The sequence below is a fragment of the Cherax quadricarinatus genome, chromosome 61, assembly GCF_038502225.1.
Source record: "Cherax quadricarinatus isolate ZL_2023a chromosome 61, ASM3850222v1, whole genome shotgun sequence".
Classification (NCBI taxonomy): domain Eukaryota; kingdom Metazoa; phylum Arthropoda; class Malacostraca; order Decapoda; family Parastacidae; genus Cherax; species Cherax quadricarinatus.
In genome coordinates, this window is record NC_091352.1 from 16,222,101 (window position 1) to 16,239,600 (window position 17,500).

Consider the following 17,500-nt stretch of genomic DNA (forward strand, 5'->3'; position numbering starts at 1 on the left):
CAGTATGCGGAGGAACAGTCCTGCAAAATCGTACGTTTAAAAGGAGGTGAGGCTCAAACTATGATAAATGTGATGCATTCTTCACCAACTTTTCACAGGAAGTTTTGAACTGCTAAGGCCTGGGAATATATTTATTTTGTAATATATTATATTCAATCGTAATACATTATGTTCAATCATAATATATTATGTTCAATCATAACTGAATTATTTTTTGTGTTAAGAGTATATTTGCATCAAGCGCTCAGTCCTCTTGTTCTGGAGGCTTCCATATAAATAATTTTGAGTTGTCGATGTCTTAATATTAGACTTCGTGTCGAGTCTATGAAGACGAGGGAGCACTGGTAATACTGTATTAAGATTCTTATTACTTAACCAACATAACATGATCTAACCCGACCAAGCCGAACCTAACTCGATGCTCTGCTCGTTAAATTATTACTTTTGTTTGCTGTTTTAATGAAAAGAATTTGCAGCTTTGTTTACATTTTACAGTCTGTGAAAAAAAAGGCAAATTAAAATTTCATTATTTATAATAAGATTAAACCTCAATAATACCTTCATAAATGTATTTTTCCTGGGTTTCTATTGCTACTTAAAGTACATTTTCAACTCAAATGACAGAAAAAAAAGGTAAGACGTTCTGTTATGTTCTATTCATGAATTAGCACGAAATTTTAATGACAACGGAAATACCTTCAGCAACAAACCAAGTGAAACACTTGGATGTTTGTAAATGAACTGTGTTAATTATGCGTGTCAAAACCATACCACGGATGGGAATAGAACCCGCGATCAGAGAGTCTCAAAACTCCAGACCGTCGCGTTAGCCACTGAGCCAGCTTTTATAAATATTTGCAATCGTGTCATTACGATTTCGTGAGTTCTGTGTGTCATCACCCAACTAGAATCTCTAAACTCAAGCTGACCATTTTCATTCTATTGTTTAATAACCCGTCCTTCGTCACAGAGTATGAAAGTGAAAATATAGTAGGCTGTTGTTCCCACAATGGAATATTATACAGAAAGTGTAGTAAAAAAATACGGGTGTTCTTGAGTTAAAAAAAAAAGGAAAGGTGAAGCAGCTTAACAGGATGCAGGATGGGGACTGCGGCCACGGAGAAGCATTCAACACCTATAATAAATGGTTGATGTCTGTTGGATATAAATTATTATAGCACATAAAAAAATGTTTGTACTCAAGGTCGTTCAACTTGCCACAGGTGTTTCTACAAAATGAGGACCTCCTTTTTTCAAATATATATAAAAGCACAGCGTCGTTGTGGCATTCACCACACTTATACACACTGTCGACAACGGTTCGGGAACAACAGACGTACCTTTCTTGATTTTATCGCCCAGACAAAGCAAGTGCTGAGATAAAGCAGCCAGGCACGAACAGCGAAGCATAACCACCATGAAGTCTGTGTTTTTGTTGATGCTATTCTGTTTCTACCTAGTGAAGGTACAGAGCATGAATGAAGAGCCTGTAGCAACAGACGGAAACAGCACTGCACCCGGTGAGGTATGTCTGAGAACTTTTCAATTATTTCTATGAGATACTGTGTCATTGGTTTTACCTAGTACACCCAATCACATGACAGCACAGAGGAAAATGAAATAGAAGGGAGACAGTTAAAGTATTACCAATATAAGACAGTAAACAGGACCGCATATTCAGAAAAATATACTGAAACTAAAATTTTGATTCCTCTTGATTTGTGCTCCTAATTTCAATTATAATTTTCTTATAAATTCTATTCAATTTAGCTATGAAAAATATATTTATGATGAATAATGTGTGTGTGTGTGAGTGTGTGTGTGTACTCACCTATTTGTGGTTGCAGGGGTCGAGTCTTAGCTCCTGGCCCCGCCTCTTCACCGGTTGCTACTGGGCCCTCTCTCTCCACGCTCCATGAGCTATAACAAACCTCGTCTTAAAACTGTGTATGGTTCCTGCCTCCACTACGTCATTTTCTAGGCTATTCCACTGCCTTACAACTCTATGACTGAAGAAATACTTCCTAATATCTCTCTGACTCCTTTGTGTCTTCAACTTCCAATTGTGATCTCTTGTTTCTGTGTCCCCTCCCTGGAACATCCTGTCTTTGTCCACCTTGTCTATTCCACGCAGTATTTTATATGTCGTTATCATGTCTCCCCTGACCCTCCTGTCCTCCAGTGTCGTCAGGCCGATTTCCCTTAATCTTTCTTCATAGGACATTCCCCTTAGCTCTGGAACTAACCTTGTGGCAAACCTTTGTACTTTCTCTAGTTTCTTGACGTGCTTTATCAAGTGCGGGTTCCAAACAGGTGCTGCATACTCCAGTATGGGCCTGACATACACGGTGTACAGTGTCTTGAACGATTCCTTACTAAGGTATCGGAATGCTGTTCTCAGGTTTGCCAGGCGCCCATATGCTGCAGCAGTTATCTGATTGATGTGTGCTTCCGGAGACATGCCCGGTGTTATACTCAACCCAAGATCTTTCTCCTTGAGCAAGGTTTGCAGTCTTTGGCCACCTAGCCTATACTCTGTCTGTGGTCTTCTGTGCCCTTCCCCTATCTTCATGACTTTGCATTTGGCAGGACTAAATTCGAGAAGCCATTTGCTGGACCAGGTGTGTGTGTGTGTGTGTGTGTGTGTGTGTGTGTGTGTGTGTGTGTGTGTGTGTGTGTGTGTGTGTGTGTGTGTGTGTGTGTATTTGTGTGTGTGTGTGTGTGTGTGTATGTGTGTGTATGTGTGTCTGTGTGTGTATGTGTGTGTGTGTGTGTGTGTGTGTGTGTGTGTGTGTGTGTGTGTGTGTGTGTGTGTGTGTGTGTGTGTGTGTGTGTGTGTGTGTGTGTGTGTGTCTGTGTGTCTGTGTGTTAATGTAAAAATAAGTTTAAAATAATTTAATAATAAATGACACATTTTTTTCTTTAGGTTCAGAATTATTTTTGCGAAATTACTGCATACACAAATTTTCGTTTGCCTTATTCGGCCAAAATTATTAAGCCAAAATACTAAGTTTTACCTATTCAGCATATATATGTGTATATATATATATACATACATATATATATATATATATATATATATATATATATATATACATATATATATATATACATATATATATATATATATATATATATATATATATATATATATATATATATATATATATATATATATATATATATATATATATTTCAACAAGTCGGCCGTCTCCCACCGAGGCAGGGTGACCCAAAAAGAAAGAAAATCCCCCAAAAGAAAATATTTTCATCATTCAACACATTCACCACACTCACACATAATCACTGTTTTTGCAGAGGTGCTCAGAACACAACAGTTTAGAAGCATATACGTATAAAGATACACAACATATCTCTCCAAACTGCTAATATCCCTAAACCCCTCCTTTAGAGTACAAGCATTCTACTTCTCATTTCCAGGACTCAAGTCCGGCTATATAAAAATAACCGGTTTCCCTGAATCCCTTCACTAAATATTACCCTGCTCACACTCCAACAGATAGTCAGGTCCCAAATACCATTCGTCTCCATTCACTCCTATCGAACACACTCATGCACGCCTGCTGGAAGCCCAAGCCCCTCGCCCACAAAATCTCCCTTACCCTTTCCTTCCAACCTTTTCGAGGACGACCCCTACCCCGCCTTCCTTCCCCTACAGATTTAAACACTCTCCATGACATTCTACTTTGATCCATTCTCTCTAAATGACTAAACCACCTCAACAACCCCTCTTCAGCCCTCTGACTAATACTTTTAACTCCACACCTTCTCCTAATTTCCACACTCCGAATTTTCTGCATAATATTACACAACACATTGCCCTTAGACAGGACATCTCCACTGCCTCCAACCGCCTCCTCGCTCCTGCATTCACAACCCAAGCTTCACACCCATATAAGAGTGTTGGTACTACTATACTTTCATACATTCCCTTCTTTGCCTCCATAGATAACGTTTTTTGTCTCCACATATACCTCAATGCACCACTCATCTTTTTTTCCTCATCAATTCTATTATTAACCTCATCCTTCATAAATCCATCCGCCAACATTTCAACTCCCAAGTATCTGAAAACATTCATTTCTTCCATACTCCTCCCCAATTTGACATCCAATTTTTCTTTATCTAAATCATTTGATACCCTCATCACCTTAATCTTTTCTATGTTCATTTTCAACTTTCTACCTTTACACACAATCCCAAACTCATCCACTAACCTTTGCAATTTTTCTTTAGAATCTCCCATAAGCACAGTATCATCAGCAAAAAGCAAATGTGTCAATTCCCATTTTGTATTTGTTTCCCCATAATTTAATCCCACCCCTCTTCCGAACATCCTAGCATTTACTTCTTTTACAACCCCATCTATAAATATATTAAACAACCATGGTGACATTACACATCCCTGTCTAAGACCTACTTTTACTGGGAAGTAGTCTCCCTCTCTTCTACACACCCTAACCTGAGCCTCACTATCCTCATAAAAACTCTTTACAGCATTTAGTAACTTACCACCTATTCCATATACTTGCAACATCTGCCACATTGCTCCCCTATCCACTCTATCATATGCCTTTTCTAAATCCATAAATGCAATAAAAACTTCCCTACCTTTATCTAAATACTGTTCACATATATGCTTCAATGTAAACACTTGATTTACACATCCCCTACCCACTCTAAAACCTCCTCGCTCATCCGCAATCCTACATTCTGTCTTACCTCTAATTCTTTCAATTATAACCCTACCATACACTTTTCCTGGTATACTCAGTAAACTTATTCCTCTATAATTTTTGCAATCTCTTTTGCCCCCCTTCCCTTTATATAAAGGGACTATACATGCTCTCTGCCAATCCCTAGGTACCTTCCCCTGTTTCATACATTTATTAAACAAAAATACCAACCACTCAAACACTATATCAACCCATGCTTTCAACATTTCTCTCATGATCCCGTCAGTTCCAGCTGCTTTACCCCCTTTCATTCTACGTAATGCCTCACACACCTCCCTCACACTCACATCCTGTTCTTCTTCACTCCTAAAAGATGGTATACCTCCCTGGCCAGTGCATGAAATTACCGCTTCCCTTTCTTCGTCGACATACAAAAGCTCATCAAAATGTTCTCGCCATCTACCCAATACCTCCCTCTCCCTATCTACTAACTCCCCTACTCTGTTTTAACTGACAAATCCATTCGTTCTCTAGGCTTTCTTAACTTGTTTAACTCCAAATTTTTTTCTTATTTTCATTAAAATTTCTTGACAGTGCCTCTCCCACTCTATCATCTGCTCTCCTTTTGCACTCTCTCACCACTCTCTTCACCTTTCTTTTACTCTCCATATACTCTACGTTTCTTATAACACTTCTGCTTTGTAAAAACCTTTTGTAAGTTAAATTTTATCACACCCTTTACTTCATCATTCCACCAATCACTCCTCTTTCCTCCTGCACCCGCCCTCCTATAACCACAAACTAATACTGCATTTTTAAAACTATTCCAACCCTCTTCAACCCCCCCACTACTCATACCTGCACCAGCCCACCTTTCTGCCAATAGTTTCTTATATCTCACCCGAACTTCCTCCCCCCTTAGTTTATACACTTTCACCTCGCTCTTACTTGTTGTTGCCACCTTCCTCTTTTCCCATCTACCTCTTACTCTAACTGTAGCTACAACTAAATAATGATCCGATATATCAGTTGCCCCTCTATAAACGTGTACATCCTGGAGCCTACCCATCAACCTTTTAACCACCAATACATAATTTAACTACTTTCATTACGTGATATATCATACCTTGTATATTTATTTATTCTCTTCTTCATAAAATATGTATTACTTATTAACAAACCTCTTCCTACCCATAGCTCAATCAAAGGCTCCCAATTTTCATTTACCCCTGGCACCCCAAATTTACCTACTACTCCCTCCACAACCTTTTTGCCCACTTTAGCATTGAAATCCCCAACCACCATTACTCTCACACTTGGTTCAAAACTCCCCACGCATTCACTCAACATTTCCCCAAATCTCTCTCTCTCCTCTACACTTCTCTATTCTCCAGGTGCATATAAGCTTACTATAACCCACTTTTCACATCCAAACTTTATTTTACTCCACATAATCCTTGACTTAATGCATTTATAGTCCCTCTTTTCCTGCCATAATTTATCCTTCAACATTATTGCTACTCCTTCTTTAGCTCTAACTCTATTTGAAACCCCTGACCTAATCCCATTTATTCCTCTCCATTGAAACTCTCCCGCCCCCTTCAGCTTTGTTTCACTTAAAGCCAGGACATCCAGCTTCTTCTCATTCATAACATCCACAATCATCTCTTTCTTATCATTTGCACAACATCCACGCACATTCAGACTTCCCACTTTGACAATTTTCTTCTTCTTATTCTTTTTAGTAATCTTTACATGAAAATGGGTTACTAGCCTATTGTTTCCAGCATTTTAGTTGACTTTTGCAACGCATGGCTTACGGAGGAAAGATTCTTATTCCACTTCCCCATGGGTATAAAAGGAAAAGTAATATGACCAAGAACTATTAAGATAAAATCAAAGAAAACTCAGATGAGTGTGTATAAATAAACATGTACATATGTATATATATATATATGCAATAAGATCACAGTAAACAGGTGATTTCAGAATATGCAAAACAACCACTCTGAAAGAATAGAGAAATTCCAAGCGCTTTCGTGACTACTCACATTATCAAGTTCCTTGATAATGTGAGTAGTCACGAATGCGCTTGGAATTTCTCTATTCTTTCAGAGTGGTTGTTTTGCATATATATATATATATATATATATATATATATATATATATATATATATATATATATATATATATATATATATATATATATATATATATATATATATATATATATATATATATATATATATATATATATATATATATATATATATATATATATATATATATATATATATATATATATATATATGCTGAGGGAGAGAGGACACGTAGAGGATGGAACAAAACAGAATGACTTCCAGAGCGTATACATCTGTAGTGGAGGGAAGACGGGGCAGTGGTCGGATGGGTTGGAGGGACGGGGTAAAGGAGGTTTTGTGTGTGAGGGGCTTGGACTTCCAGCAAGCATGCGTGAGCGTGTTAGATATGAGCGAATGGAGACAAATGGTTTTCAGGCCTTGACGTACTGTTGGAGTGGGAGCAAGTTAACATTTATGAAGGGATTCAGGGAAACCACCACATCGAACTTGAGTCCTGGAGATGGGAAGTACAGTGTCTGCACTCTGAAGGAGGGGTATTAATATTGCAGTTTTATAACTGTAGTGTAAGCGTGCCTCTGGCAAGACAGTGATGGAGTGAATGATATGCAAGTTTTTCTTTTCCGGGCCATCCTGCCTTGGTGGGAGACGGCCGATGTGTTAATAAATAAATAAATAAATAAATAAATAAATAAAAAAATATATATATATATATATATATATATATATATATATATATATATATATATATATATATATATATATATAAATATATAATATATATATATAATATATATATAATATATATATATATATATATATATATATATATAATATATATATATATATAATATATATATATATATATATATATATATATATATATATATATATATATATATATATATATATATATATATATATAGATATATATATAGATATATATATATATATATATATATATATATATATATATATATATATATATATATATATAATTTTTATTTCTTTCAGATTTTGAAGGAGGAGATAGTAGTGAGACAGGAAGAGAAAATAAAGGCACCCAGAGTAACAGCGAGAATTATGGCGGTGTTCTATAAACACAGACCAAACTGAATGTACCACTGTTCTTTTATAGACAAAACACACAGGACACTGAAACTGTGTGACTGTTGTATAGACATAAACACAACACAGGACAAGGTGACTGTATGAATGTTATATAGACATAAACACAACAGAAGACATGCTGACTGTCGCAGTGCTACAGAAATATGTAGTACTCAGGAGACTGTAAGTTATCACATATATTCACCAACGACCTTTGTGGTATGTATAAGAATCACAAGATTTTTATTATATACAAGAAATACAAAATTTCTGGGCTGTCACAATGCTCTACAGACAAACCATTCAAGGGACTGTGGCAGTGCTACACAATGTACAGTATACTGGGGCAGTAAATGTACTAAATATGTGCTACAGAACTAGCACTGATGGGCAGTTTACAATGTTCCATAGACAAGTCATCAGTCTCATTGGCTGTGACAGTGAACTTAGCAGTGATGGGTTATTATTATTATTAATATTATTATTATTATTATTATTATTATTATTATTATTATTATTATTATTATTATTATTATTATTATTATTAGTATTATTATTAGTAGTAGTTTTTATCGATTTGTAAATTCATCTGTTGATTCCGTAACAAACTCAAAGGGATTTATGAATGATGGTTCGGTGTGGTTATTTTCAGACGATACTCTTGTGAATGAGAGATATGTTGGAGGTTGCACTACACGGGATGAATGCAAAGATAAAAGAGGAGTCTGCAAGACGAAATGTGAAGCTCACGAGGACTCGATACTCCACGGCTGCAGTGGACACGGATGCTGGTGCTGCTTTAAGCGTGAGTGTTGATTTTTTCTGTCGACAAGAATTTCTCTATTCTTTCACAGTGGTTGTTTTTGCATATATATATATATATATATATATATATATATATATATATATATATATATATATATATATATATATATATATATATATATATATATATATATATATATATATATATATATATATATATATAATCAGAAGTGATCTCTAGTGCCCTATATAATCTCCATTAGATAGAACATTAATGGTACACAGTCAACGTATCTGGATAAACTCCAACAATCACTTGGTTTATAACTGAGTAACTGAAGGTCGCTCAATGCTAGGTCTATCAATGTCAAGTCCGTCAATGCTAAGTCCATCAAGTCCAGGTCCATCAATGCCAGGTCCATCAATTCCAGGTCTATCAATGCCAGGTCCATCAATTCCAGGTCCATCAATGCCAGGTCCATCAATTCTAGGTCCATCAATGCCAGGTCCATCAATGCCAGGTCCATCAATTCCAGGTCTATCAATGCCAGGTCCATCAATTCCAGGTCCATCAATGAAAGGTCCATCAATTCCAGGTCCATCAATGCCTTGTCCATCAATGCTAGTTCCATCACATATCTGTGCTTGCATTTGCGTGTGTGTGGGAGTGTGCATGTTAGCGTGTGTTCCTCAAGGACACGCTTCAGTGTTTGACTTGTTTACATATTTCAACAGGATGCAAAGCTAACGAGGAATGTCGGGAGGCCAAAGGAAAGTGTCAGTCCAAGTCGTGTGGAAGCAATCGTCGGGAGATTCACAAAGGTTGTGGTAAAGGCTGTTGGTGCTGCGCCCCTCGTCGAGAATATGAACATGGCGGTTATGGTGGTCATGGTAAAAGTAAGTAATGAATGTTATAATTAAACTAATAAGACTGATTATAATTTTTTCACTATGTAATTAGAGAAAGGTATCCCCCGCATCCCATATCCCACGTATCTTGTACTTCAAAGAAAGCAGGAGGTATAGTAGAATACCTGAAAATCCTCAAGAGACAGAGTAGTGCTGCTCAACTTCCTTAAGAGACCCAGGAAGTATAGCCCAACCCAGGCAATAGGTCAAATAGCTGGAGAAAAACACATCTAAAGGCTCAGAGTAGTGGTATATTAACACACTTACGAGGGTCAGCAACTGGAGCTCAGCGCAGTCTAACCCTCAAAATATTTATTCACCAACACTCATACAGTCAAGACAATGTGAAGACACACAGGACATTACATGTATCCATGGGTCATGAATACAACCTGGAAAACAATATATCAAATAAAATTTTTTTGAATAGGCAAACTTCATAAAATTCATAAGGGGGAAAATTAAGTTATTTATTAGAAATAAAGTGTTAATCATTGTTATTAATTACGTATTTTTTTTTATTTTGCCACCGAATCGACTAGCTTACGTTGCACCTCATATGTATCCTGTGGACGGTAGCATGGGAGCAAGTGAATACACATAAGGCTTAGCAACTAGAAGCAAAAAGACTTAACAGCAGTTCATCTGCAATGGACTTATGTGTTAAAAGCTAACTTAGGATATTTGCTTTATATGTCTAGTATCTTATTTTCTTATTAAGTTAAAAGTAGGGAAAATATTAAATTTTTTTAAAAATCTTAAAACCTCACAAAAATAATTTTACAAAAATTCAGTTTCCTTTTAGTAGTCATATTCGGCTTTTAATGTTGTATAACCTTAGGAGATTTTATAAACTGCCTTCAGCATATTTGTCATATGTAAGAAATTAGCACAGCATAAAGGATAATAAAAAACTGGCTTATTCTTACCTACACAGTCCAATAAAGATCCGGACTTAACTAAAGAACATATCAGCATTAAAAGTTTAAAGCCAATCACGAAGCATTCTTAAACTATCACGTGGAAACTATTTAACAAATTCTTCAATAATTTGCTAGTAGGAACCTTCACAGTCAAACACCGATAAGAACCTTCGCTAAATGCGATACACCAACACTAAAAGTCGGTAAGAGGAAGCATTCTCCAGTTATAGCACATAACTACAATTCCAATTTGGTTAATATAATTGACACAATGGGACTTATACACCCAATAACAATGCGAACCTTTATCAAAATGTAGAGTTTGAAGCCCTTCAGAAGAGATGTTCTTGAGGTACAGCACGGAGAAATATCACAAAATATTTTAAATAAATCTGGTAAACTGGCACGTACATGCAGTAAGAATCTAAGCTTTCTTTTAAGTAAAATACACCACTAGAAAAAGTTTAAAACCGATCAAAACAAGCATTCTTCAGTTATTGCACGGAAACCACTGCGAGATATGAATGTATACAATTGGCAGATCATCACCTACACAGTCCAATCACAATTCGAGCCTTCGTTTAAATAGGCATAATACACAAAATATGCAAGTTTGTAGCTGAATAGAAAAGGCGATTTCAAGTTATCGCATGGAAGCCTTCGAGGAAGAAAATTAATTTATCAGTCACTACATATATTTTCTCTCAGGGGATAAATAATTTTGGAAACACTAATAATAAAGCAGCATTCCTAAGTCACTTCCTGGCCTGTCAATGGACATAACATTACAATTTTTTCGTCATGTTGAAACCTTTAAAAACTAAATGATTAGGTACTGAGTATTACCCTTAGTTCATGTCGCTCTTTGTGCTTGTGTTTTCAGTCCGTGTGGCAGAGGCAGAGACAGCCAACGGAATGAACGAGGGAGATGAAGGTGTCATCAGAGTAAATGAAAATAATGAAGCACAGGAAGACACTGCTCAAGAACGGGTAGCACAAGAGGAAGAAGAAGAAGAAATTGTAGATGGAGAGGGAGAAGAGGGGCAGGAAGAAGAAGAGTAAAAACAACTACAATTCCACGCAGCCCCAAACCCAAAAATCAGAATAAAGAAATACAAATCCTATTTGTTACATGCACACAGATACCATTATTATGCATAATGACTCTAATGCCCTTGTTATGAAACACCTACCGTAACACTATCATAACACAGCAACCATGACACATCACAATTACTGTATAACTACCATGACCCACCTGCCATAGATGTTGACTACTCACTTGTGTGACACAGCTGAGTAGTTGTAGTAGTATGTTAGTATAACACCCATGGTATACCTGACATATACCGAGGCTCTGAAGCGCTTGCAAAACTTTTGCTTAATGATGAACATTACTTTTTCAAATGTTTGATCTTTTTCAGTTTAATTAAGTTTGTGCTTTACTTAATATTGTCCGCAAAAATACGGAAAAAATGTAGCAATTTTTAAAGAATAAAGTTTTACCACAATAATATATCAATGACTTGTGCTCAGTGTCGAAGAACATAACAGAAATATAACTTTCGTTTTCTGAATTAAAGAGGTAAGATTTCCAAATTACATCAATTTTCTATTGTTCCTCTGATTTATTAATGTGTAAAAACTGGAAGCAAAATAAATTCACACGTTGATATTTTCGTGTTCATTACATTGTCTGGGCGTTTGCAAAAAAATATGGTGTTTTCAATAATTTCAATATAATACACAATAAAAAAAATAAGTACGAGTTTATTTTTTATTACAAAAAATGCATAATTTTCCCCTATCAGTAATCATTATTAAAAACATTTATAAATACAAAACAGACGAATTTGTAAATATAATATTGATTCTTTGAATGTTATGAAAAATGATGAGCTTATGATTGCAAGTTCAATATTTGAGTTGTAGTTGCAGCAAACATAAAAGGTTATCTTATAAATAATGATTTATATATATTCTTGAAAGCTACTGTGACCTTAAAGGGATCATTATATAACAAAGCTGTGTCAGGAGTCATCAGGTGACATCACAGGCTGAGCAAACTAGTAACTGGCGGTCAAGCAGTGCCAGTGATGCTGGGTTTACGTCTGGTAAATCGCAACAAAACAGTGCAGGTTTGAAGTATAATAATAATAATAATAATAATAATAATAATAATAATAATAATAATAAGAAGAAGAAGAAGAAGAAGAAGAAGAAGAAGAAGAAGAAGAAGAAGAAGAAGAAGAAGAAGAAGAAGAAGAAGAAGAGGAAGATGCATTTCGGTCGCTCTGAGATCCGAGAATGGTATCCCCATATTGCAGAACGCCAGTCCCTTGCACCTCAAGGCATGCGACTGGAACAGTGCTGAGAGCGGCAGCGGCATACGTGTGTAATGAAGTTAAATAGTGTTGAAGATTTGAAATTATTCAGAAGAAGCAATCACAAGTCATCATATGGAAATTAATATCCCAATTTCTTCAATGATACAGCAAATTAGGTCATACACAACCCAAATCTAATTCAAATCTTCCACTAAGAAACACCAGCTTTGAAGCTAAACTGAAGAGAAATTATTATATCTCAGAGAGACTCATATCCTAAAATACACAAGCACAGTAAGTCTGAAACCTCTCAGAAGGTATATTATCAGGTCCTCAGCGTTGAAGGTTGAAGCTAATAGGATGAGACACTTATAAATTATCAAAGGAAAAGCAGTATTTCAATTTTTACAATTTCTTCATAAGAAAAATCAAACTGAGATCTACTCAAGCCAAACAACTAATCTAACCTTTTCTCCAAGAAAGATAAATAAATAAGTAAACAATTAAGATTTATTTAAGCTTTGGGAACATAACATACAAAGGCACACAGATGACATATGCACATCAAAGTATATCATGAAGATTAACCTAAGATAACCTAATAAACTTAAAAACCGTGGCTTATTTCTGATCAGAAGAGACATTCTCAAAGTTACTTCACAAAACAAATTTGATTATTAAAATTGTCACATTAAAAACTTACACAACCTAAAATCAAGAAATTGCTTCCCTTGAGGAAATCACACCAGCGCTAAAAGTTTAAAACTGACCAGATGTACTTGCTGGTTATTGTACCTAGTAATAGTTGAGCAAGGTTCAAAATTTGAAGTAGATCGGATAAGGAGTTCTGAAATTATAAACAAAAGACTTGGAAGAAGTTAGTGGTTTATGGTAACACTTTACCTAACAATTTTCTGGTTCTGGCAAAAACGTTGTTAAGGGTTCACTCAACTTGTGAAAATTAAAAACGTTATAAAAATACGAGTTTTCAATATTTCTCAGATTTCTTTTTGTAGTTCTATTCGATTTAAAATTCACCTCAATCCTCTGAGAAAAACATTAAATTTTGAGTTCATTAAAAAAAAGTCAAATTTAATACAAAAAAAAAAAATAAACTTGTCACATTAGCACGCATAAAGGTATCTTAATAAGAACATTTTCAATTTAAGATCCCTCAACGCTTAAAGTATTCTCTGGTTATAACATGGAAACCAATATATAGGCCTGATATACACAGTACACAGTGTCTTGAATGACTCCTTAGATGTCTAACCGGTTTCACCTCAGTCCCTTCATAAATGTTACCCTCCTCACACTCCAATAGCACGTCAAATCATAAAAATCACTTGTCTTCTTTCAATCCTATATAACACACTCGCACAAGCCTGATGGATGTTAAAGCGGCTAACACTCAAAACCTCCTTTACCCCCTACCTCCAACCTTTAACCCTCTACCCCTCCACTTTGGATTTATATGCTCTCCTAGTCACCTTATTTTTCTCCTTCCTCTCTAAATGTCCAAATCACTTTAATAACCTCTTCCTAGCCATCTGAATAATACTTTCCGTAGCATCTCACCTTCTAATCTCCAAACTCCGAATTCTCTTCATAAGATTCACTCTACACACTGCCCTCAAAAGTGATATATCTACTGCCTCTAGCCTCTTCCTCTTCGCAACGTTTAAAACTCATGCTTCACACCCATACAACAGTGATGGTACCATAATACTTTGGTACAATCTCATGTTTGATGGTCATCCATGTAAGGAGTCACCGTGTACGTTGGGCCCATATTGGAGTATGTAACACCAGTAAGGAACCCACACCAGGTTAAATGTTGGATAGAGTGCAAAAGTTTGATACGAGAATAATCACGGAGCTAAGGGGTATGTCCAATGAGGAGAGGTTAAGAGAACTGTCACTTGAGGACTATGGGTGTTACGATAACAACGTACAAAATATTGAGAAGAACTGATAGGGTGAATAAGAAAAGACTGATTGAGAGATGGAAATCAGGAACACGAGGGCACAGCTGGAAGCTGAAAACTCAGATGAATCATAGGAACATTATTAAAGTATTTCTTAGACTTAAAGTAAACAAGTTGAACGACCTGGAGATTTGAGTGGTAGAAACAGGATCCATACATAGCTTTAGGAGGAGATACGATGAAGCCATAGAAGCTAGGCAAGAGTGAACCAAGAAGCGACCAGTGAAGAAGCGGGGCCAGGGACTGCAGCCACATATACTGTATGTGAGTATATAGAGGTGAGTACACAGACTCACACATACACTGTATATTTCATAAATGTAGACTAATAAGGAATTGAAATATACCAAAATTATTTACTACGATGAAAAATTATTAAATAAATCATCATCGTCAGGATTTTTATCTGGAACCAAATGTAATAACGTGCAGTACAAAATACAAATAAAAATTTTGAAAATATAACTTCCATAATCAAAAGATGAAAAAAATCTGAAAAAAAAATGAAACCAAACTCGAGAAGAGTCTGTGTTAGAGACTTACAAGTTTTTGGTCAATTAAGGTTTATATATTTCCCTAAGCAATGGGCTAGTAACCCCTTCTCCTGTAGACATTTACTAAAAAAGAGAAGAAGAAAAACTTTATAAAACTGGGATGCTTGAATGTGCGTGGATGTAGTGCAGATGACAAGAAACAGATGATTGCTGATGTTATGAATGAAAAGAAGTTGGATGTCCTGGCCCTAAGCGAAACAAAGCTGAAAGGGGTAGGGGAGTTTCGGTGGGGGGAAATAAATGGGATTAAATCTGGAGTATCTGAGAGAGTTAGAGCAAAGGAAGGGGTAGCAGTAATGTTGAATGATCAGTTATGGAAAGAGAAAAGAGAATATGAATGTGTAAATGCAAGAATTATGTTGATTAAAGTAAAGGTTGGATGCGAGAAGTGGGTCATAATAAGCGTGTATGCACCTGGAGAAGAGAGGAATGCAGAGGAGAGAGAGAGATTTTGTTAGATGTTAAGTGAATGTATAGGAGCCTTTGAAACAAGTGAGAGAGTAATTGTGGTAGGGGACCTGAATGCTAAAGTAGGAGAAACTTTTAGAGAGGGTGTGGTAGGTAAGTTTGGGGTGCCAGGTGTAAATGATAATGGTAGCCCTTTGATTGAACTTTGTATAGAAAGGGGTTTAGTTATAGGTAATACATATTTTAAGAAAAAGAGGATAAATAAGTATACAAGATATGATGTAGGGCCAAATGACAGTAGTTTGTTGGATTATGTATTGGTAGATAAAAGACTGTTGAGTAGACTTCAGGATGTACATGTTTATAGAGGGGCCACAGATATATCAGATCACTTTCTAGTTGTAGCTACACTGAGAGTAAAAGGTAGATGGGATACAAGGAGAATAGAAGCATCAGGGAAGAGAGAGGTGAAGGTTTATAAACTAAAAGAGGAGGCAGTTAGGGAAAGATATAAACAGCTATTGGAGGATAGATGGGCTAATGAGAGCATAGGCAATGGGGTCGAAGAGGTATGGGGTAGGTTTAAAAATGTAGTGTTAGAGTGTTCAGCAGAAGTTTGTGGTTACAGGAAAGTGGGTGCGGGAGGGAAGAGGAGCGATTGGTGGAATGATAATGTAAAGAGAGTAGTAAGGAAGAAAAAGTTAGCATATGAGAAGTTTTTACAAAGTAGAAGTGATGCAAGGAGGGAAGAGTATATGGAGAAAAAGAGAGAGGTTAAGAGAGTGGTGAAGCTATGTAAAAAGAGAGCAAATGAGAGAGTGGGTGAGATGTTATCAACAAATTTTGTTGAAAATAAGAAAAAGTTTTGGAGTGAGATTAACAAGTTAAGGAAGCCTAGAGAACAAATGGATTTGTCAGTTAAAAATAGGAGAGGAGAGTTATTAAATGGAGAGTTAGAGGTATTGGGAAGATGGAGGGAATATTTTGAGGAATTGTTGAATGTTGATGAAGATAGGGAAGTTGTGATTTCGTGTATAGGGCAAGGAGGAATAACATCTTGTAGGAGTGAGGAAGAGCCAGTTGTGAGTGTGGGGGAAGTTCGTGAGGCAGTAGGTAAAATGAAAGGGGGTAAGGCAGCCGGGATTGATGGGATAAAGATAGAAATGTTAAAAGCAGGTGGGGATATAGTTTTGGAGTGGTTGGTGCAATTATTTAATAAATGTATGGAAGAGGGTAAGGTACCTAGGGATTGGCAGAGAGCATGCATAGTTCCTTTGTATAAAGGCAAAGGGGACAAAAGAGAGTGCAAAAATTATAGGGGGATAAGTCTGTTGAGTATACCTGATAAAGTGTATGGTAGAGTTATTATTGAAAGAATTAAAAGTAAGACTGAGAATAGGATAGCAGATGAACAAGGAGGCTTTAGGAAAGGTAGGGGGTGTGTGGACCAGGTGTTTACAGTGAAACATATAAGTGAACAGTATTTAGATAAGGCTAAAGAGGTCTTTGTGGCATTTATGGATTTGGAAAAGGCGTATGACAGGGTGGATAGGGGGGCAATGTGGCAGATGTTGCAGGTGTATGGTGTAGGAGGTAGGTTACTGAAAGCAGTGAAGAGTTTTTACGAGGATAGTGAGGCTCAAGTTAGAGTACATAGGAAAGAGGGAAATTATTTCCCAGTAAAAGTAGGCCTTAGACAGGGATGTGTGATGTCACCGTG

At 36.3% G+C, this 17,500-nt stretch overlaps 2 protein-coding genes across 2 annotated transcripts in view; one reads left to right on the forward strand and one right to left on the reverse strand.

Moving 5' to 3' along the window:
• The window catches only part of LOC138854516 (uncharacterized), a 484,295-nt gene that overhangs the window by 255,201 nt on the left and 211,594 nt on the right, over positions 1–17,500 (reverse strand). The window lies entirely within an intron of this gene.
• LOC128699318 (uncharacterized) lies at positions 1,283–11,616 on the forward strand. Its single transcript, XM_070098254.1, has 4 exons — positions 1,283–1,520; positions 8,559–8,711; positions 9,407–9,568; positions 11,387–11,616. The coding sequence occupies exons 1-4, from the start codon at positions 1,418–1,420 to the stop codon at positions 11,563–11,565; spliced, it is 597 nt and encodes a 198-aa protein (XP_069954355.1). The 5' UTR covers positions 1,283–1,417; the 3' UTR covers positions 11,566–11,616.